This window comes from Myotis nattereri (assembly GCF_964212035.1).
Source record: "Myotis nattereri genome assembly, chromosome: 3".
NCBI lineage: Eukaryota > Metazoa > Chordata > Mammalia > Chiroptera > Vespertilionidae > Myotis > Myotis nattereri.
This window is the reverse complement of record NC_138077.1, coordinates 205,216,807-205,233,920: the sequence shown is the minus strand read 5'-3', so window position 1 is coordinate 205,233,920 and position 17,114 is coordinate 205,216,807. Positions and strand designations below refer to the sequence as shown.

The following is a 17,114-nucleotide window of genomic DNA, read 5'->3' as shown; positions in this document are numbered from 1 at the left end:
ATTTTTACAAACGAAATTAGACAAATGACAAACACATAAAAAGATGTTCAGCAAATTAAAATCATGAGATACCTCTACACCCATTAAAATAGTTAAAGTTAAAAGACTAACAACGCTAAGGGTTCATTAGTACATGGAGCAACTAGAATTCTTGTACACTGGTGTGTGTGTTTTTAATTGCATTTATTGGGGTTATACTGGTTAACAAAATTATACAGGTTTCAGGTGCACAATTCTACAACACATCATCTGTACACTGTATTGTGTGTTCATCACCCCAAGTTAAGTATCTGTCTGTCACCATTTATCCCCCGTTTACCTTCCTCCACTCCACTCCTCTATCCCTTTCCAGCAATCGCCACACTGTTGTCTGTGTTCCTGTACACTGTTGATGGGAGTGTAAAATGGTACTACCACTTTGTAAAACTGTTAGGTAGTTTTTATAAACTTAAACATACCATCTAGTCATTCCACTCCTAGGTATTAACCAAAAAGAAATGAAAACATGTCCACACAAAGTCTGGCATATGGATGTTCATAGCAGCTTTATTCATAATGCCCCCAAACTGAAAAGAACCCAGATGTCCATCACAGATGAATGGATAAACAAAATATGGACTATCCAAAATATGAACAAGTTACTGATACATACAACAATATATATGTATATTTCAAAATCACTAGGTTGGGGATGTGAGGGCGATCTGGCTGCGACATCTGTCACCCCATTGATCGCCAGGGTTGATTCGGCTGATCTGGCTGGCTAGGCGGGTGTCCCCCTCCTCCCTCACCGATCCATGTGCGTCCCTCCCGAAGCTGCGCGCTCTGTTGAAGAGGACGACCTACCCCCCCCCCCCCCCCCAGGAGAGGACCGGTCTTCGGTCAAGGGTATACGAGTAGCTGCGCTCCCCTGCTAGAACCTCCAAACAAGCTCTCAAAATCACTAGGTTGGATAAAAGAAGCTAGACACAAAAAAGTATATATTGTCCTGGGTGTCAGCACCAAAAAACCCCCGAACAAGCAGACAAACAAAAAAAGAATACATGCAGACCTCTCAGATGTTGTGTGTCAGCTCCATACCACACAATAAAGCAGATCATAATCTTTTTGGTGGTGGAGGGTCTTGCCTTTAATTTATAAAAAACAAAAGTCTGTAAAGTTCAGTAAAGCAAGGCATAGTGAACAAAATATGCCTGTATATACTTTATGATTCCATTCAGATGTAACATTCTAGAAAATGTAAACCAATCTGTGAAGACAAAGTAGATAAGTGGTTGCCTGGGGCAAAGGGTGGTGGGAAGGATGAACTACAAAGGGGCATAAGGAAACTTTTGGGGCTGATAGTATTCTATTGCTTGATTTTGGTGCCCCTTTCACTTATCAAACTCATTGTACTATATAGTTTAAATGGGTGCAGTTTATTGTACATACATTATACTTCAAAAAGTTATTTAAAACCAAAAGGATGAAAATGATGAAAAATACTCTGTTTCAGCGAAGATATAAGCAACTAGAACCCTCAGGTTCAGCTCGTGGAAGTATGAATCGGTGTAACCACTTTGGAAAACTGGCGGTATCTACTAATGCTTAACTATATGTTCACCCTATGACATTGCTGTTCTACACCTAGGTATATACCCCAGAGATATTCATACATCTGTTCATCAAATGACTTTCTAGAATGTTCATAGAACACTATTCATAATAAGATCAACTAAGAAGCTACCCAAGTGCCCATCAACAGAATGGATAAGTAAATTGTGGTATATTAATGTAGTGGACTACTACACAGCAGTTATAATCTATCTATATATATAAAAGGCTAAGTGACTGCTCCACCGGTCGCTATGATGACACACCAATCACCAGGGGGCAGACGCTCAGCGCAGGAGCTGCCCCCTGGTGGTCAGTGTGCTCCCATAGCCAACCTCCCACAGCCGGCCAACCTCCTGTGATCCCTCCCCCTGGCCGGCCCAGATTGGCCTGATTGGTCGATCGGGACTGGGCCAGAGGGCTCCAATCGCTGGCCAGGCTGAGGGACCTCACCCATGCACGAATTAGTGTACTGGGCCTCTACTACAACTATATAATACAATGAACTACATACAACTATTTAAAACACTATTGGGCCAAAGTATTCACTGTGTGATTCCATTTCTGTAAGTTTAAAAACAAGCAAAACTACTCTATGCTATTAGAAGTCAGAATATGGTTATCCTTGGATCTGCCAAGAATATCTTCATCCTTGGATGAAGAATTTGAGTGGTTATGTGCATGCGTGTTAAAAAAAGATAAGAGCCGAAACTGGTTTGGCTCAGTGGATAGAGCGTTGACCTGTGGACTGAAGGGTCCCAGGTTCGATTCCGGTCAAGGGCATGTACCTGGGTTGTGGGCACTTCCCCAGTGGGGGATGCGCAGGAGGCAGCTGATCGATGTTTCTCTCTCATCGATGTTTCTAACTCTCTATCTCTCTCCCTTCCTCTCTGTAAAAAATCAATAAAATATATTAAAAACAAACAAACAAACAAAAAAAGATAAGAAAACTGTATTACAAAATGAAAGTCTGTTGGAATTGGTAACTGTTAACAGTTAGCAATTTAACTTGTCATTTTTAAAAGTAAGAAGTGAAGAAAATGAATTTGAAATCCTCTTTAAAGAGATAGCATGACAGGAACAAGAAATAGAAGATAAACAAGTACAAATTAGAAAAAATACGAGAATGTGGGATATGAAAATATGGATGAATAAAAGTGGTACGAGATATGTCTTGGAGAGAGGGCAGGTGGACAGGTAGATCACAGTGTGGCCAAGGGGCTTGTTGAAGATTACATAGACTCTTCAGGTTGCTTCAATGATGTATGTTCTGGTAGACTTTTAAGACTATTTGATTAATAGTTAGCAGTGTATATGGGAAGAATTGAAATCCTGTGTTTTTACTTCATTTTTCCTTATCCAACCTAAACCTGCATTAGGATGCATAGGATAATTTATAATTATTGTAACACCCTCACATAACTGTTGATGGATTTGTAGACTTACTTAACTTAGACAAATGTTTACAAGTTAGAACAAATGTTTCTGATTGTTTGTCAGAACCTGTACATATAAATCACTCAGAATTCCTGTTTGATAGATTTTAAATGATTAACTGAAGCAATTGATTTAAAGCACCATAATTCACTTTTTACTAGAAGGTAGTTCTAAGAAAGCTGCTAGTTTCTTGGCATCATTTCAGATGACTAAATTGAAATCCATTAGTTGTAGGTTTAAAAAAAAAATTTTTTTTTTACCGTTTCAGCATAGGCCTATATGTGACAAATCTTGAACTCATAAATATCCCACTTTGATTGGAAGCAAAAGTACAGTATATAACTGCTCCAGTCATATATTATCTTGATATTAGAATAAATGCTATTAATCTTATATATTCCCAGAAAAGATTGGCTGTGATCATTGAAAAATCACAACTTATTTTTTCTCCTTGTTTCAGTGCAACTTGATTCATTTTATTTCAGCTCATAGCTTGTATTTTAGAAGACTTTTTTCCTTTACTCAGTTTATGAAAACTACATTTTTGGTTCCTTCAAGTATGCAGGTCCAGTGAATTGGAGAGGTTTATTTATGGGGCTTTGTAGAATAGTGTTGCCTTTAAGAAATGCTACTATATAATGCTACTGTAATATAAAGTCATCTGGGTGTTGTGTTCTACCTCACCCATAGTCTCAGGCACTTTATTAGAACCAGATTTGAATAACAAAGAAAAACCTGCTTGCTCATGAAAGCCCCCAAATTCAGGCAAGTCCTTCCAGCACCTTTGCAATGCCGATTTGGGATATTCACTATTTGCACCAACTGTACCTTAAATGCAAACCTATTGGTATCTTTTAAAAATATTTGACCCCCTTTTCTATCTCTATTTGTCTGGTCCATGACTTCATATATCTTTACCTAAGGATCCATTATCTCAGTCATCATTCAGTATCATCACCCCTACTCAGAAGTTCCTTATCCCTGATCAAAGGTACCTTAAACACCCTCTGTTTCTTTTCTGCCTAACGTGGACATGGAAGGGTAGAGGGAGGGCTGCTGAGGGATCCAAGTATGATGCAAGGTAATATTTTTCATTGGGATGGGTGGAAAAGAGAATCTGAGCTCCTTGTAGTCCATTTCTCTGCCACCATCTCTCCCTCTCTCTTCCCTAATCCTCCAGGATGGTTTGGGTACTGTGCTTAGTGCTTCTTGTACATCCTATTTCTGTTGTCGTATCTTGTACTTTGAGTTTCTAATTATCAGTTGGCCCCAACACTAGATAGTGCACCAAATGAGTGCAGGATCTTATTATTCCCCAGGGCCCAGTGTAGTGCCTAGCACAGGGTAGGTACTCAGTTTATAATTAAGGAAATACCTACAGATACTAGTAGTGTTGGCCAGGATGAATTTTGGGAGGTATTTAGTTTCCTTTGGCAAATCAAAATGGATGATTATAATAGTACTAGAGGCCCGGTGCACAAAAATTGTGCACTGGTGGTAGGGGGGTGTCCCTCAGCCCCACTTGTGCCCTCTCACAGTCTGGGACCCCTCGGGAGATAACGACCTGCTGGCTTAGGCCCACTCCCGGGTGGCAGAGGGCAAGCCCAATCCCTAGGTGCCTGCCCCGCAGCCCCTGGTCAGGCTCAGAGCAGGGCCGATTGGGGAATTGGGGTCCACCCCCTGTCATGCAGGGCGGATCGGGAGGTTGCGATGCCACCATCAGTCACGCTCAGGGTAGGGCCGATTGGGGGGTTGGGGCGCCGCCCCCTGTCACACTCAAGGCAGGGTCGATGGGGAGGTTGCGGCGCCACCCCGTCACGCACAGAGCAGGGCGGATCAGGGGGTTGTGGTGCCACCCCTGTCACATACAGAGCCGGCCGATCAGGGGGTTGGGGCGCTGTCCCCTGTCACGCACAGAGCAGGGCCCATCAGGGGAGTTGGGGCTCCGTACCTTGTCACACACAGAGCAGGGTCGATCAGGGGGTTGGGGAGCTCCCCCCTTGTCACGCACAGAGCAGGGCCCATCAGGGGTTGGGGAGTTCCCCCCTGTCATGCACAGAGCAGGGCCGATCAGGAGGTTGTGATGCCACCCTCAGTCACACTCAGGGTAGGGCCAATTGGGGGGTTGGGGCGCTGCCCCCTGTCACACTTAAGGCATGGTCAATGGGGAGGTTGGGGCGCCGCCCCGTCACCCACAGAGCAGGGCTGATCAGGGGTTTGGGGCACTTCCCCCTGTCACACTCAGGGCAGGGCCGATGGGGAGGTTGCGACTCCCCCCTGTCATACACAGAGCAGGGCCCATGGGGGTCTTGGGGGGCCACACCCTGTCACACATAGAGCAGGGCTGATCAGGGGGTTGGGGCGCCGCACCCTGTCACACACAGAGCCGCAGGGTGATCAGGGAGTTGGGGAGCTCCCCCCTATCAGGCACAGAGCAGGGCTGATCAGGGGGTTGGGGCGCCTTCCCCTGTCACTAACAGAGCAGGGCAGATAGGGAGGTTGTGGCCCCAACCCCTGTCACACACACAGCCACAGGGCTATCAGGGGGTTTGGGCTCTGCCCCCTGTCACGCTGCTCCAGGGGCCAGGAGGCCTCATGGCTCCACTGATCCCGGTGTCGGGAGGCCTCGCAGCTCCGCTGATCCTGGTGCTGGGAGGCATATTACCCTTTTACTATATAGGTTAGAGGCCTAGTGCACGGGTGGGGGCCGGCTGGTTTGCCCTGAAGGGTGTCCTGGATCAGGGTGGGGGTCCCCACTGGGGTGCCTGGCCAGCTTGGATGAGGGGATGATGGCTGTTTGCATCTGGTCACACCCCCTTCAGAGTGGGGGTCCCCACTGGGGTGCCTGGCCAGTCTGGGTGAGAGGCTAAGGGCCGTTTTCAGGCTGGCGGGTGACTGAAGCTCCCAACCGCTCCTTTTTTCCTTTTTTTTTTTAAATTCTTGCATTTATGGCTGTCACTGGAGCTGAGAGCCGGCTTTAGCTGTGAGACCTGGCTGCTGAAAGCAGGTTTCTGGCTTTGTTTACTTTCTGTATTTGAAAAATTGTTGCGACTCCAGCTCTGAGATCCCCTGACTGAAAACAGGTTTCTGGGGTTTTGTTTAGCTTCTGTATTTGTAACAATGTTTCTTAGCAGCTCAGAGCCCAGCAGCAGCAGGCGGGGAATGTTGGAGTCCTCCGTCACTGAAGCAAGCAAGCCTCCTGTTGGTGTCAGTAGCCTGGCTGCCGGCCGCCATCTTGGCTGGCAGTTAATTTGCATATCGCCCTGATTAGCCAATGGGAAGGGTAGCGGATGTACGGCTAATTACCATGTTTCTCTTTTATTAGATAGGATGATTATAATTTGTAGGAGGCTATACTAGCAGCAATGTAGCATGGCAACCAAGGACCAGGCCTCTGGAGTCAGGCTGCCTGGTTCAAGTCCCAGCTGTGTGACCCGAGGCAAGTTACTTAACCTTTCTGTGTCTCAGTTTCTTGGTTTATAAAATGGGGCCAATAAAATACATTTATTGTGAGGATCAAAATGGGGTGATTTAATTCTGAAGCATCAGTGCTTAGTGAATGAATGCTCTTTATTTAATATTGTATGGTGTTCCTGAAAAGAATGTACACATTGCACTTCTATAAATCAAGTTATATTTTAGATTTATTAAGGAAATTTGCTATTAAAAGGTGTAATACCATGTCCACATGGAGGGCGCTGCAAATGGCATGCTAAACTGAATCGGTAAGGGTCCCCCATGTCCACAGTCCCCTTCCCCATCGTCCCTTGGGCTCTCCCCACTTTACCTCCCTCAGATTCAGACAAGCGCCCTTGAACTAAAGTGTTTTAGTTCAACAGTGAGTCTAAAGGAGTCCCCTATTTAATCCCCTTTTTAGTTCAGTTGTTTGGAGCATCCTCCCAATGCGTCAGGGCTGTGGGCTGGATCCCTGGTCAGGGCTTATACAAGAATCAGGCAGAAATTGATGACTTATAAATAACACCGATGTTTTTGTAGTTATCCAGGTAGAAGTTCTCAGCGTTTTCTTTGACAACCTTCCCCACTGCACCCTCCAAAACCCCAGATACACATACACACACTTAATCAGTGTTAAGTGCTACAAATTCTGCCAGCAAAATGTCTCTTCCTTTCCAAGTAATCCTACACACCTTAGTCAGATGAATCTCCTAAAGCATAGTCTCAATCTTGTTAGCCTCTTTAAGAATTCCGCAGGGAAGCCCCCTGCCTGCTGAATTAAGTGCTGTGTAGACTCCTTGGCCCAGCTTCAGGTGCCTTCAGAATGGCTCCCACCCCTTTCCAGCCTTATCTCCTGCTCTCTAAGGCATGCCTCATGCTAAACCTCTGACCTCCTCCCTCCCCTCATTTCCCTACACAAGCCCTGCTTTTCTGCCATCGGGTAGAATGTATGCCCATTCCCCCAAAACTTTGGCTGTTAAAAAATCTATTCTTTTTTTTTTTTTTAATCTTCACTGGAGGATTATTTTTTCACTGATTTTTTAAAAAAATATATTTTTATTGATTTCAGAGAGGAAGGGAGAGGGAGAGAGAGATAGAAACATCAATGATAAGAGAGAATCATTGATCGGCTGCCTCCTGCACTCCCCCTACTGGGGATTGAGCCCACAAACCAGGGATGTTCCCTTGACCGGAATTGAATCAGGGACCCTTCAGTTTGCAGGCCAATGCTCAATCTACTGAGCCAAACCAGCTAGGGCCGTTGATTTTTTTTTTTTAGAGAGAATGGAAAGGAGGGATTGGGGGTGGGGGGCGGGGGGGAGAAGAAACATCCACCTGAGAGAGGCACATCGATTGGTTACCTCATGCACAGGCCCAGACTGGGACTGGGGATCAAACCTGCAACCTAGGTATGTGCCCTTGACAAGAATCAAACCCGAGACCATTTGGTGTTCAGGCCTAATGCTCTAACCACTGAGAAAACTGGCCAGGGCAAAAAGTCTGTCCTTGAAGACAATTCAGATGCTACCTGTTTTTTGAAGATTAAAAAAAAAATCTCAGGAGAACACTGTCCTTTTCTCAGGACACCGGAGGACCTGCTTTTGTTCACTTTTATGGATACATGACTTGTTATCCTTTCTCGATCACAAGCTCCCCAAGGAAGAGACAGTGTCTTACTTATTTCTGACCCATGTTGAACCCAGTACTTTTACCCTTCAGTGCTCAGTAAATACTTAACATTTCGATTTATTCTTTTTAAAAAAATATTTTTATTGATTTTAGAGAGAGGAAAGGAGAGGAAGAGAGCGATAGAAACATCAATGATGAGAGATAATCATTGATTGGCTGCCTCCTTCACACCCCCTATTGGGGATCAAGCCTGAAACCTAGGCATGTGCCCTGATTGGGAATTGAACTGTAACCTACTGGTTCATGGGTTGACCCTCAACCACTGAGCCACACTGGCTGGGATTGATTTGTTCTTGAAAGACTTTTTGTGGGAAAAGACAAGGACATGGACTCTGCAATGAACTGTTCTTCCAAGCTTTCTGCACACATTATGCTGTTTCATCTCACTGTCCCCAGTCAAGGGATAGGCACTGTTAATGTTAGTAGTCTTAGTTTCCATATGAAAAGTTATATAATTTACCCAAGGACCGACACACAACTACTAAGTAACTAACCAGTATTCTCAGTCATGCTTAATTAACCTGTCTTACCCTCAAGCCCATATAACTTTATAACTGAAGTATAACTACTATATAACATTTCTCACTTTTCAAAGAATAAATACTACATACTGGAGTGGTGTGCTCCAAGAGTAAAGAAACAAATCTATTCTCAGTGCCTTCTACTTAATAAATGCTAGTAAAAGTTGATCAACTAAATGTAAGGAAAAGAAAATGCTGAATTTTTCTCGGTTGAATTTTTCATTTGAATCAGGAATAGGCAACAACATAATAGCTATAATGTTGGTGTACATAGGGTACACTGGGTCCCTGATTCTTATCTTTACTTCCACAAGGATGAGAATCTAGTTACTGATATTGATGAGGAGGGACTAGAGGTGTTGGGAGGGAAGGGAATCGCAAAAATACCCTTTTGAGCAGTTTGGAGTCATTTATCAGCCCTCAGCCCATTTGGATTCATTTGATCACCAGTCAGTGCACAGGGAAGTATTTTCTGGCTTCATTTGTTGACTTTCTCATTGCTTCTGAGTAATTTCAGATTTTTGTTACCACTCCTGATAAGTCAGATATCTGTGGTGTCTTTATTTTCTTGAGGAACTAAAGAGTAACATAGTCATAAATTACCCATGCATAGTGATACAGTCCAGAAAAACACTTTGTTGTCACATGTAACAATAGACCTCTCTCTGAGGTTTATCTCTGTGTATAGGAAAGAGCCATGACTTTGGACACAGACAGCCTGCGTTTGAATTCTACTTTTACAGGTGTGTGTACTTGGGGAAGTCACTTAACCCCTCTGCATTGCTTTCTCTTCGGTAAGACCGGATTAGGATACACCTAAAAGGTGGTTCTGTGGATCAAATGAAATAATGTATAGAAACATAGTACAGTGCCTGACACTGTAAATGTTGTTACCTCCAAAGTACCTCCCCCTAAATTAATGTAATGCATCTTTTATTTATTGAAACTTAATTCTATTTTTTTTTTTCGTGTATAACATGTTTCTTGATTTGTGCATTCTTGGAAAGTTGTGTGGCTGTCAGGATTCTGAAAGTTGGATCATATGCTCTTGCACTCATTTAAAAAGGACCCTTTTTAGTTAAGGTTGTTTAGCAGGGGTGGGCAAACTTTTTGACTTGAGGGCCACAGTGGGTTCTTAAACTGAACCGGAGGGCCGGAACAAAAGCATGGATGGAGTGTTTGTGTGAACTAATATAAATTCAAAGTAAACATCATTACATAAAAGGGTACGGTCTTTTTTTTTTTTTTTTTTTTTTTTTTTTAGTTTTATTCATTTCAAGCGGGTCGTAGTTTGCCCACAGCTGGTTTAGAGCATCCTCCCAATGCGCCAGGGTTGTGGGCTGGATCCCTGGTCAGGGCATGTACAAGTATCAATCAGTGAATGTATGGATGAGTGGAACAACAAATCGATGTTTCTCTCGTGCGCCTTCCTCCACCCCTGCCTTTCCTCTCTCTCAAATTAATGAATTAAAAAAAAAAAAATGTGGTGCCCAGAGACCCATTACAAAAGAAACCTTTTGTGAATTTGGCTTTTCTTGAAGCAGAACTTACCAGTAATGCCTTCCACGTTTACCTTCCCTATCTTTACTCCTTTCTGCTGACTGGTTTACTTGTTCTGGTCAGAATGTGGGCAGTTGATGTCCACCTAGAAATTCCTATAGATGTTCTAGCCTCGGTCTAGTCTGGATGGCCATAGGAAGGTTAAGGTCTTGTTAAATAGCTACTTTCCTAATCTATTTCCTCTATACCCTGCAGCAATGTTGACTTTTGAAAAGCTGATTAACACAGACCTATTTTACCATCTCTGGGTCTTTGGTCTGGCACTCTTTCTTGGTTAATTCACATGATTTGGCATTTACACATGGACACCTGGGACAATCTGTCTTTGCCTCAAAGGATTAAGTAACACAGCTTGGAACTGACTGAAAACTTTTTTTCCCCCTCATAAATTGGGCCCTGAGCATCTTTCATAAATCAGGAATGTTTCTTGGAAATGTAGTTCTGACTAAATTCAGTCCCTAGGGTACTTTTCTATAAAAGCACATTCATGTTTGTTCTGTCATAGCAAGTGCATTTGATGGTTGTAATAGTGTTGATAGAAACGTGATTGAACAGGAAAACATGCCCATTATAAATAGGTCAATTTGATAGTAATCCATGTTCAAAGCATAAATATAGCTTTATTAAACACAGATAGCTCTAGGAAAATCTTTATAATATTTTAGAGCTAAGTGTTCTAGTTCAACAGTGAGTCTAAAGGAATCCCCTATTTAAAATATATATCAAAATCTGATGTATTCCTAGAAACAATTGCTAATGCCAATGAAATATAGTCAACTGTGCAAAGAGAGAGGGAAAAGGATCTAACTTTCAGCTGTGGCTCACCCTCAGTGTGATCCTGAATGAGTCAGTGACTGGCATTTTAATAGAGGGTTAACTATTATATTACACCTTCAAAAATATATATATTTTTATTGATTTCAGAGGATGGGAGAGGGAGAGAGAGGAACATCAATGATGAGAGAGAATCATTGATCGGCTGCCTACTGCACGCCCCCTACTGAAGAATGTGCTGGCAACCTGGGCATATGCCCTGACCAGGAATCAAACCGCAAATTCCTGATTCATAGATCCATGCTCAACCACTGAGCTACATTGGACGGGCTATTTTACATTACACTTTTGATGTCTTTTGAGTTTTATTAAAGCGGTGGCAGAATTTACTACCACTTATTGAATTCTATCAGACACTGCTGTATACCGTACATTTTCCTTACACAGCAGCCCTGGAAGATTGTCTTCACTCTACAGATGAACACATTGAGGTTGTGCGGGGTTAAGTCATTGACCAGAGGTCAGAGAGCCAGCAGGTCAGGAGTCAGCAGTGGTTTGAACTTAGCCTGTCTCACTACAACATCCGTGTTCCTGCCATTCCACTCAGCCGAGAGCGAGCCCTGCATTTTCTGGAAGCTGTATCTTTTCTTTCAGACATTTAAGGATAAAGTTGTTTGGCTCATGGCTACTAACATCTTAAAAACTTGCTTGTAATCCCTGTAGCTTCTCATATTTATAAACTGCCAGTTGCCTATGGCAAAGTTTCTGCTCATACATCTTGATAAATGATATTGTACAAATTAAAATGGAGTTGCTTTGCTATTTTAATTAATTTATAGCTACAGATCAAATTTAGCATTGATAACTATATATTAGAATTTAGGAGCTTGGTTTGAAGTGTTAAATGTGAGCTGGAGTGAGATCTTAATTATCATATAAACAACATATACTAAATAGACAAATGAGGTAGGTTTGTGGACTTTTTTCCTCTCTCTGAAATTTTAGAGACATGTTTTCTAAGAAGATTTTTGAGGATTTGCTTTTTCTGCGCCTCTTCAAACAATGAGTTATCCCATCTTAATCGAAAGTCCATTGGCAATTGGCAACTTTTACAAAGAGGATTGGGCAGGAGCATGTGTTGCCCTGGCTTGTTTTGTTGAGGGACTAACATCCAAAGTACATTTCTACCCCAAGACTGCAATCGGGTTATGTAGACTGCTTGTTAATTCTTGCTGATTATGTCTGCTTCCTACTTATTTGCGGTGAAGTAAAGCTTTATGACATGTGGCATGGTGAGGGCAAAGATTTTTCTAAATAAAGTTTCATTGACTAACTGGAAACTATCCATATGTCACAGTAATAGCCATCAGCGTGTATTTCCCCTTCTTTCTTACACAGAATGTGGCTTAACGTGTACACTTGGCATACCTCTGTTAGTTCTTTTTAATTTATTACAGAATTCACTTGGGCATAAGATAAGGCAGTGTTTTATATGTAGTTAGTGGGAGTGAGTTCTCTGTTGTTTTGTTATTAAAATAGTATCAGATGAACTGTTAGGGAGTTGCTTCTTCCTAAAAATGTGTGTTTATCTACTAGCCAGTTTTATGATGTCCTTTTGGGCACTAAGCATGCATTAAAGTGCAGGGTTAGATTGATTTGAAGTAATTTCTTTTCGAAAGAATTTGTGCCAATTCTTTTTCCTCTCCAAAAGAAATGGTTTCAGAGCATGGGCTCTTTGCCTAATGTCAATTCCATAAGGCTCCTCTGTTGTGGGGTGTTTTTTTTTTCTTGCCCCCGCCCCCCTCCATCTTCTCCTCTTAATTGGGCTGTGCCATGAGGAAGATGTGTACCTGTAATCAGGCATTTCTTTACTTTAGGGTTATTTGTCATTCCAGACAGCATGGACCAAAAGAACAGGCTTGTGTGGGGGGAGGCAGAGTTATATAAACTGTGTTCATAGTTAAATATTTGCTTCCAGGGAAGGTGAAAAATGCTTTGTACTCTTTCCTTTGGCTTTTTTCCTGTAAGGGAGCTTGTCATGCAACAACAGAAAAAAAGTGGCCAAAGGCAGAGAAAACGCTTCTCTTTTCCATGTTGGTTTGTTTTTATTGTAAGACAAACCTTTCATGTTTTATTGTTAATGAAGTTTAAACCTGGTGTAGAGGTGCCAATCTTTAGTGGAAACAGCTGCAGAGTTGGTGTCCCCTGATCAGGTGGGACTTTCTTTGAAGCAACATGTTGCCTTTTAAAAGAAAATCGAGCATGTGAGAACTTGAACCTGTAAAACTCATCAGTTCCACCATTGTTTGTCTCTTAAATAACTGAGATAGTTAACTTTAAGTAAAACACTGGCATTTAAAAATCATTTTATGTATTTTTTTTCTGAAGAGCATAGTCTTGTTATTTTGTGTCTTAAAAATATAGAAATGAAGGGGGAGATTCACTCTTAAGAATTGAAGACGGGCCTGGCCGGTTTGGCTCAGTGGTTAGAGCATCGGCCTGTGGATTCAAGGGTCCTGGGTTCGATTCCGGTCAAGGGCATGTGCCTTGGTTGCGGGCACATCCCCAGTGGGGAGTGTGCAGGAGGAAGCTGATCGATGTTTCTCTCTCATCGATGTTTCTGGCTCTCTATCTCTCTCCCTTCCTCTCTGTAGAAAATCAATAAAATATATTTAAAAAAAAAAAAAGAATTGAAGACGGCAGCAGCTCAATTTAACAGATCGTAGAGGACAGCCTGTCTTTGGCTAGTCTGAAATGTGATTTTAACCTTATACTGTACTTGCAAAACTAGGTGGTTGGGCATATACCTGAACTTAAATGAAGTCTAGAGATTAAAGGTTTTCTACTCTATATTGATTGATGTTGAAGCATTTCTCATCTTTGTGGTTGAGCGATACGTTAGGAGTGGGCTTAGCATCTTTCTTGGTCTACTGCTAGGAAAATGGAGCATCAGAGAGCTTTTTTTCCGTGGGGGGAAAATAGGAGAGACAGGGATGGAGTCAGAGGGACAAGAAAAATGCTGAAATATTTTCCTTTTGGGCTTTTGATTTGTTTGCCAAAAAATTGCCTTCCAGATGGAGAAGACCAAAAGCTCTGATTGTAAGCCATTATGTTTTTACTGGCCTCCCTCCCCATCCCATTGCCTGGTTTGAAATCTGTAAGCCAGTCCAAATCCTTTACCTCATTTTCTAGTACCAATTTACTGTCTTACTCATCTTCCAGCTGCAAGGGGGCGAGGCAAGTCGTTTTGAAACTGAGCCCTGTGCCATTTTATAAATCAAGCAACACAGATTCTCGCCAAGGAGTATCAATCGCGATAGCTCCCATTTCTCTGAAGTTCTTGACTCATGCCTACCAGGTAGATTTGTGTCTGTGACATGTGCGGTCGGATTAGTCTGGGAATGAATCTGAACAAGCCCATTTGGCCTTGTGTAGACTTGTTACCTGGTTGCCTAGTGTTCTGGCCTGTTGCATAGGAAGCATAATCTGTTTGGGCTGTATCTTACTGCACTGGCAGTAGAAATCTTGATACTCCAGTTTCCCTTGGGAGGTAGTGATTGTTTCGGGGTTAATATTGTAGGGGAATCCAATGTCAGGACATATCGTGGATATAGTGGCTTTGGAGTCTGGCAGACTTGGGCCCAATTCACTGCTCTACCGCTAGCTAAGCAGTGTCCTTGAGCAAGTTATTTTCTGTGTCTGGAAAATGGGGCATAAGACCATAGCAGGTTGTTTGGTTTAATAATTTTTTGAAAGGAAGAAAATGTTGGGTATTTATGGGAAATACTGAAATGTTAGTTCCTTTTCTTTCTCATTATGTCGATCCTGAGTATGTTAATCATTGTGGCCTGTAAACTGACTAGTTTTCTACCATTTTTTAAAATTACATGGAAATTGGGATGACATGAGTGATTTTTAAATATCGCATAGTAAAGTTGGGCACCAAATCATTACCTAATGCAGGGTCTATTGGACAGGGCAAAGTAATAAATTTTTTTAATTAAAATTCATGTTTGTGTAGCATATAGTCAGAGGAAAGAAACATATATCATGGCCACATATATATGATAGGGGAGAATTATCAGAAATCACTCCGGGTAATAGCATAAATACTTCCTTCAAGCCAGCATCAACTGGATTGTTGCATAGGTAGATTAAAAAACACACACACAAAAAAGGTGTGGGCTGGCCATTGTGGTTCAGTGGTTTTTGAGCATCAACCCATGAACCAGGAGGTCACTGTTTGGTTCCCGGTTAAGGTACATGCCCTGGTTGCAGGCTCAATCCCTGGAGGCTGCCGATTGATGATTCTCTCTCATCACTGATGTTTCTCTCTCCTCTCCTCTCCTCTCCCCTCCCCTCCCCTCCCCTCCCCTCCCCTCCCCTCCTCTCTCTGAAATCAATAAAAACATATTTTAAAAAATGATGTGGGTTAGCCTGCTTGCTCTGATGAAGTTCTCTGTGTTTGGAGCAGAAAGGGTCAGATTGGTAGACTGAGGAGTACTTGAATGTTCACGTTGTGATAGCCTAAAATCATGGTTAGCTAGGAAGGAAGCTCTTGGAATGTCAGTAGCACAGATTTGAAAACCATTCAGGCAAATGAGAACTGGGACTTTTATGTGGTGCTTAATCAGTTAACTGCCACGATATTTTGAATTTAATTTAAAAAGGTCTGCTGCTTGCGTCTGTAGACGCTTATGGCGTACAAATGATTAATTGTAAAGATGGTAGTCAGGTGCTCTGTTGGATCATGGAACAGACAGTTAGTAAAGAGCATCTGTATGCTATGAAAGGTGCAAAGACAGCTGTCAAATCTGAAGGGAAAAAAATCAGATTTTGGTTCTCTTCCTTGGCATATATAAATTTTTTGATAATGGGAAAATAAGTTTATCTCAAAGTTTGGGACATGTATCACTACAGTAGTATGTGAGGTGATGTTTTTTTCCTAAAGTGGTACCACAGACTAATATTTTTATTTTACAGTTCTATATTCATTTTAACACACTTTGTGGAAAAAATATAGCTAGCACTCAAATCTATGATTATACCAATATTATTACTTAAGTTGAGGCTAAAATTATTTAATTAAATACATGCATTGATAATTTTTCAAAAAAAACTATTAAGTAAATAATTATACAGGTGATGTGTGGATGTAGCAGAAATTGACAGTAGCACTAGAATGACCAATGTTTGAGAAATACTGGTAAAAATTAGGATTTGGTCCTTTTTTTCAAGCTTAGATGCCTGTGAAATTTAATTTAAAATTAGATATTTATAAATTTTTTCTACCAAACCATTAAGATAGACTTTTGTGTGTGTTCTTTTATTTTGGAAAATAGTGGTTAAAAATGCCCTATGAGTAAAATGAGGGGAGGGGATTAAGCTCCACGTGTGTACACTCTGATTTGTGACAGCCTTTAGGAATTATTCTGGCTCACTCCTTTCCACCTTCACTCAAACTGTTGAAATGATAGGAGCTTCCAGTTGACATCATTATTTCTGATGTTCTGGCTGTGGCGCCCTGCAGAAGAGGGTGGGAAGGCATTCCCCAGCGGTGCAGAGCTCTCCTCAAGAACAGTTTCTCGGCTTGTTCTCACCGCCCAAGACTTGTTAGACAGAATAGAGAATAACGTTTTTAGCCCCTGTTGTGGGCAGGGGACAAAGGGCATCTAAAAAGCCTCTGATAACAAGAAGGAAGGTTAGAAGTGAAAAAATCAACAGTATACCAAATTATGAAAAAAAATCATTATAGATGTTCACATTTATGAAATGTTCGTTTTATTTTTTTGTCAAGTTACTATTAATGAGATGTAATATTTTTTCCCTCCTCTTCACAGGTACTGGTTTTGGATTAGGACTTGTTTTCTCACTTACCTTCTTTAAAAGTAAGTATGACTGCCCTAACTGGTTTGGCTCAGTGGATAGAGTGTCGGCCTGTGGACTGAAGGGTCCCAGGTTCGATTCCGGTCAAGGGCATGTACCTTGGTTGCGGTCATATCCCCAGTAGGAGGTGTGCAGGAGGCAGCTGATCGATGTTTCTCTCTCATCGATGTTTCTCTCTCATCGATGTTTCTAGCTTTC

At 42.0% G+C, this 17,114-nt stretch overlaps 1 protein-coding gene across 1 annotated transcript in view; it reads left to right on the top strand.

Moving 5' to 3' along the window:
* MICOS10 (mitochondrial contact site and cristae organizing system subunit 10) overlaps positions 1 to 17,114 on the top strand; it is a 32,113-nt gene that overhangs the window by 11,096 nt on the left and 3,903 nt on the right. Inside the window, exon 2 of the mRNA XM_081086992.1 lies at positions 16,871 to 16,918. Within this exon, the coding sequence (XP_080943118.1) occupies positions 16,871 to 16,918 (48 nt within the window). The remainder of the gene's footprint in view (positions 1 to 16,870; positions 16,919 to 17,114) is intronic.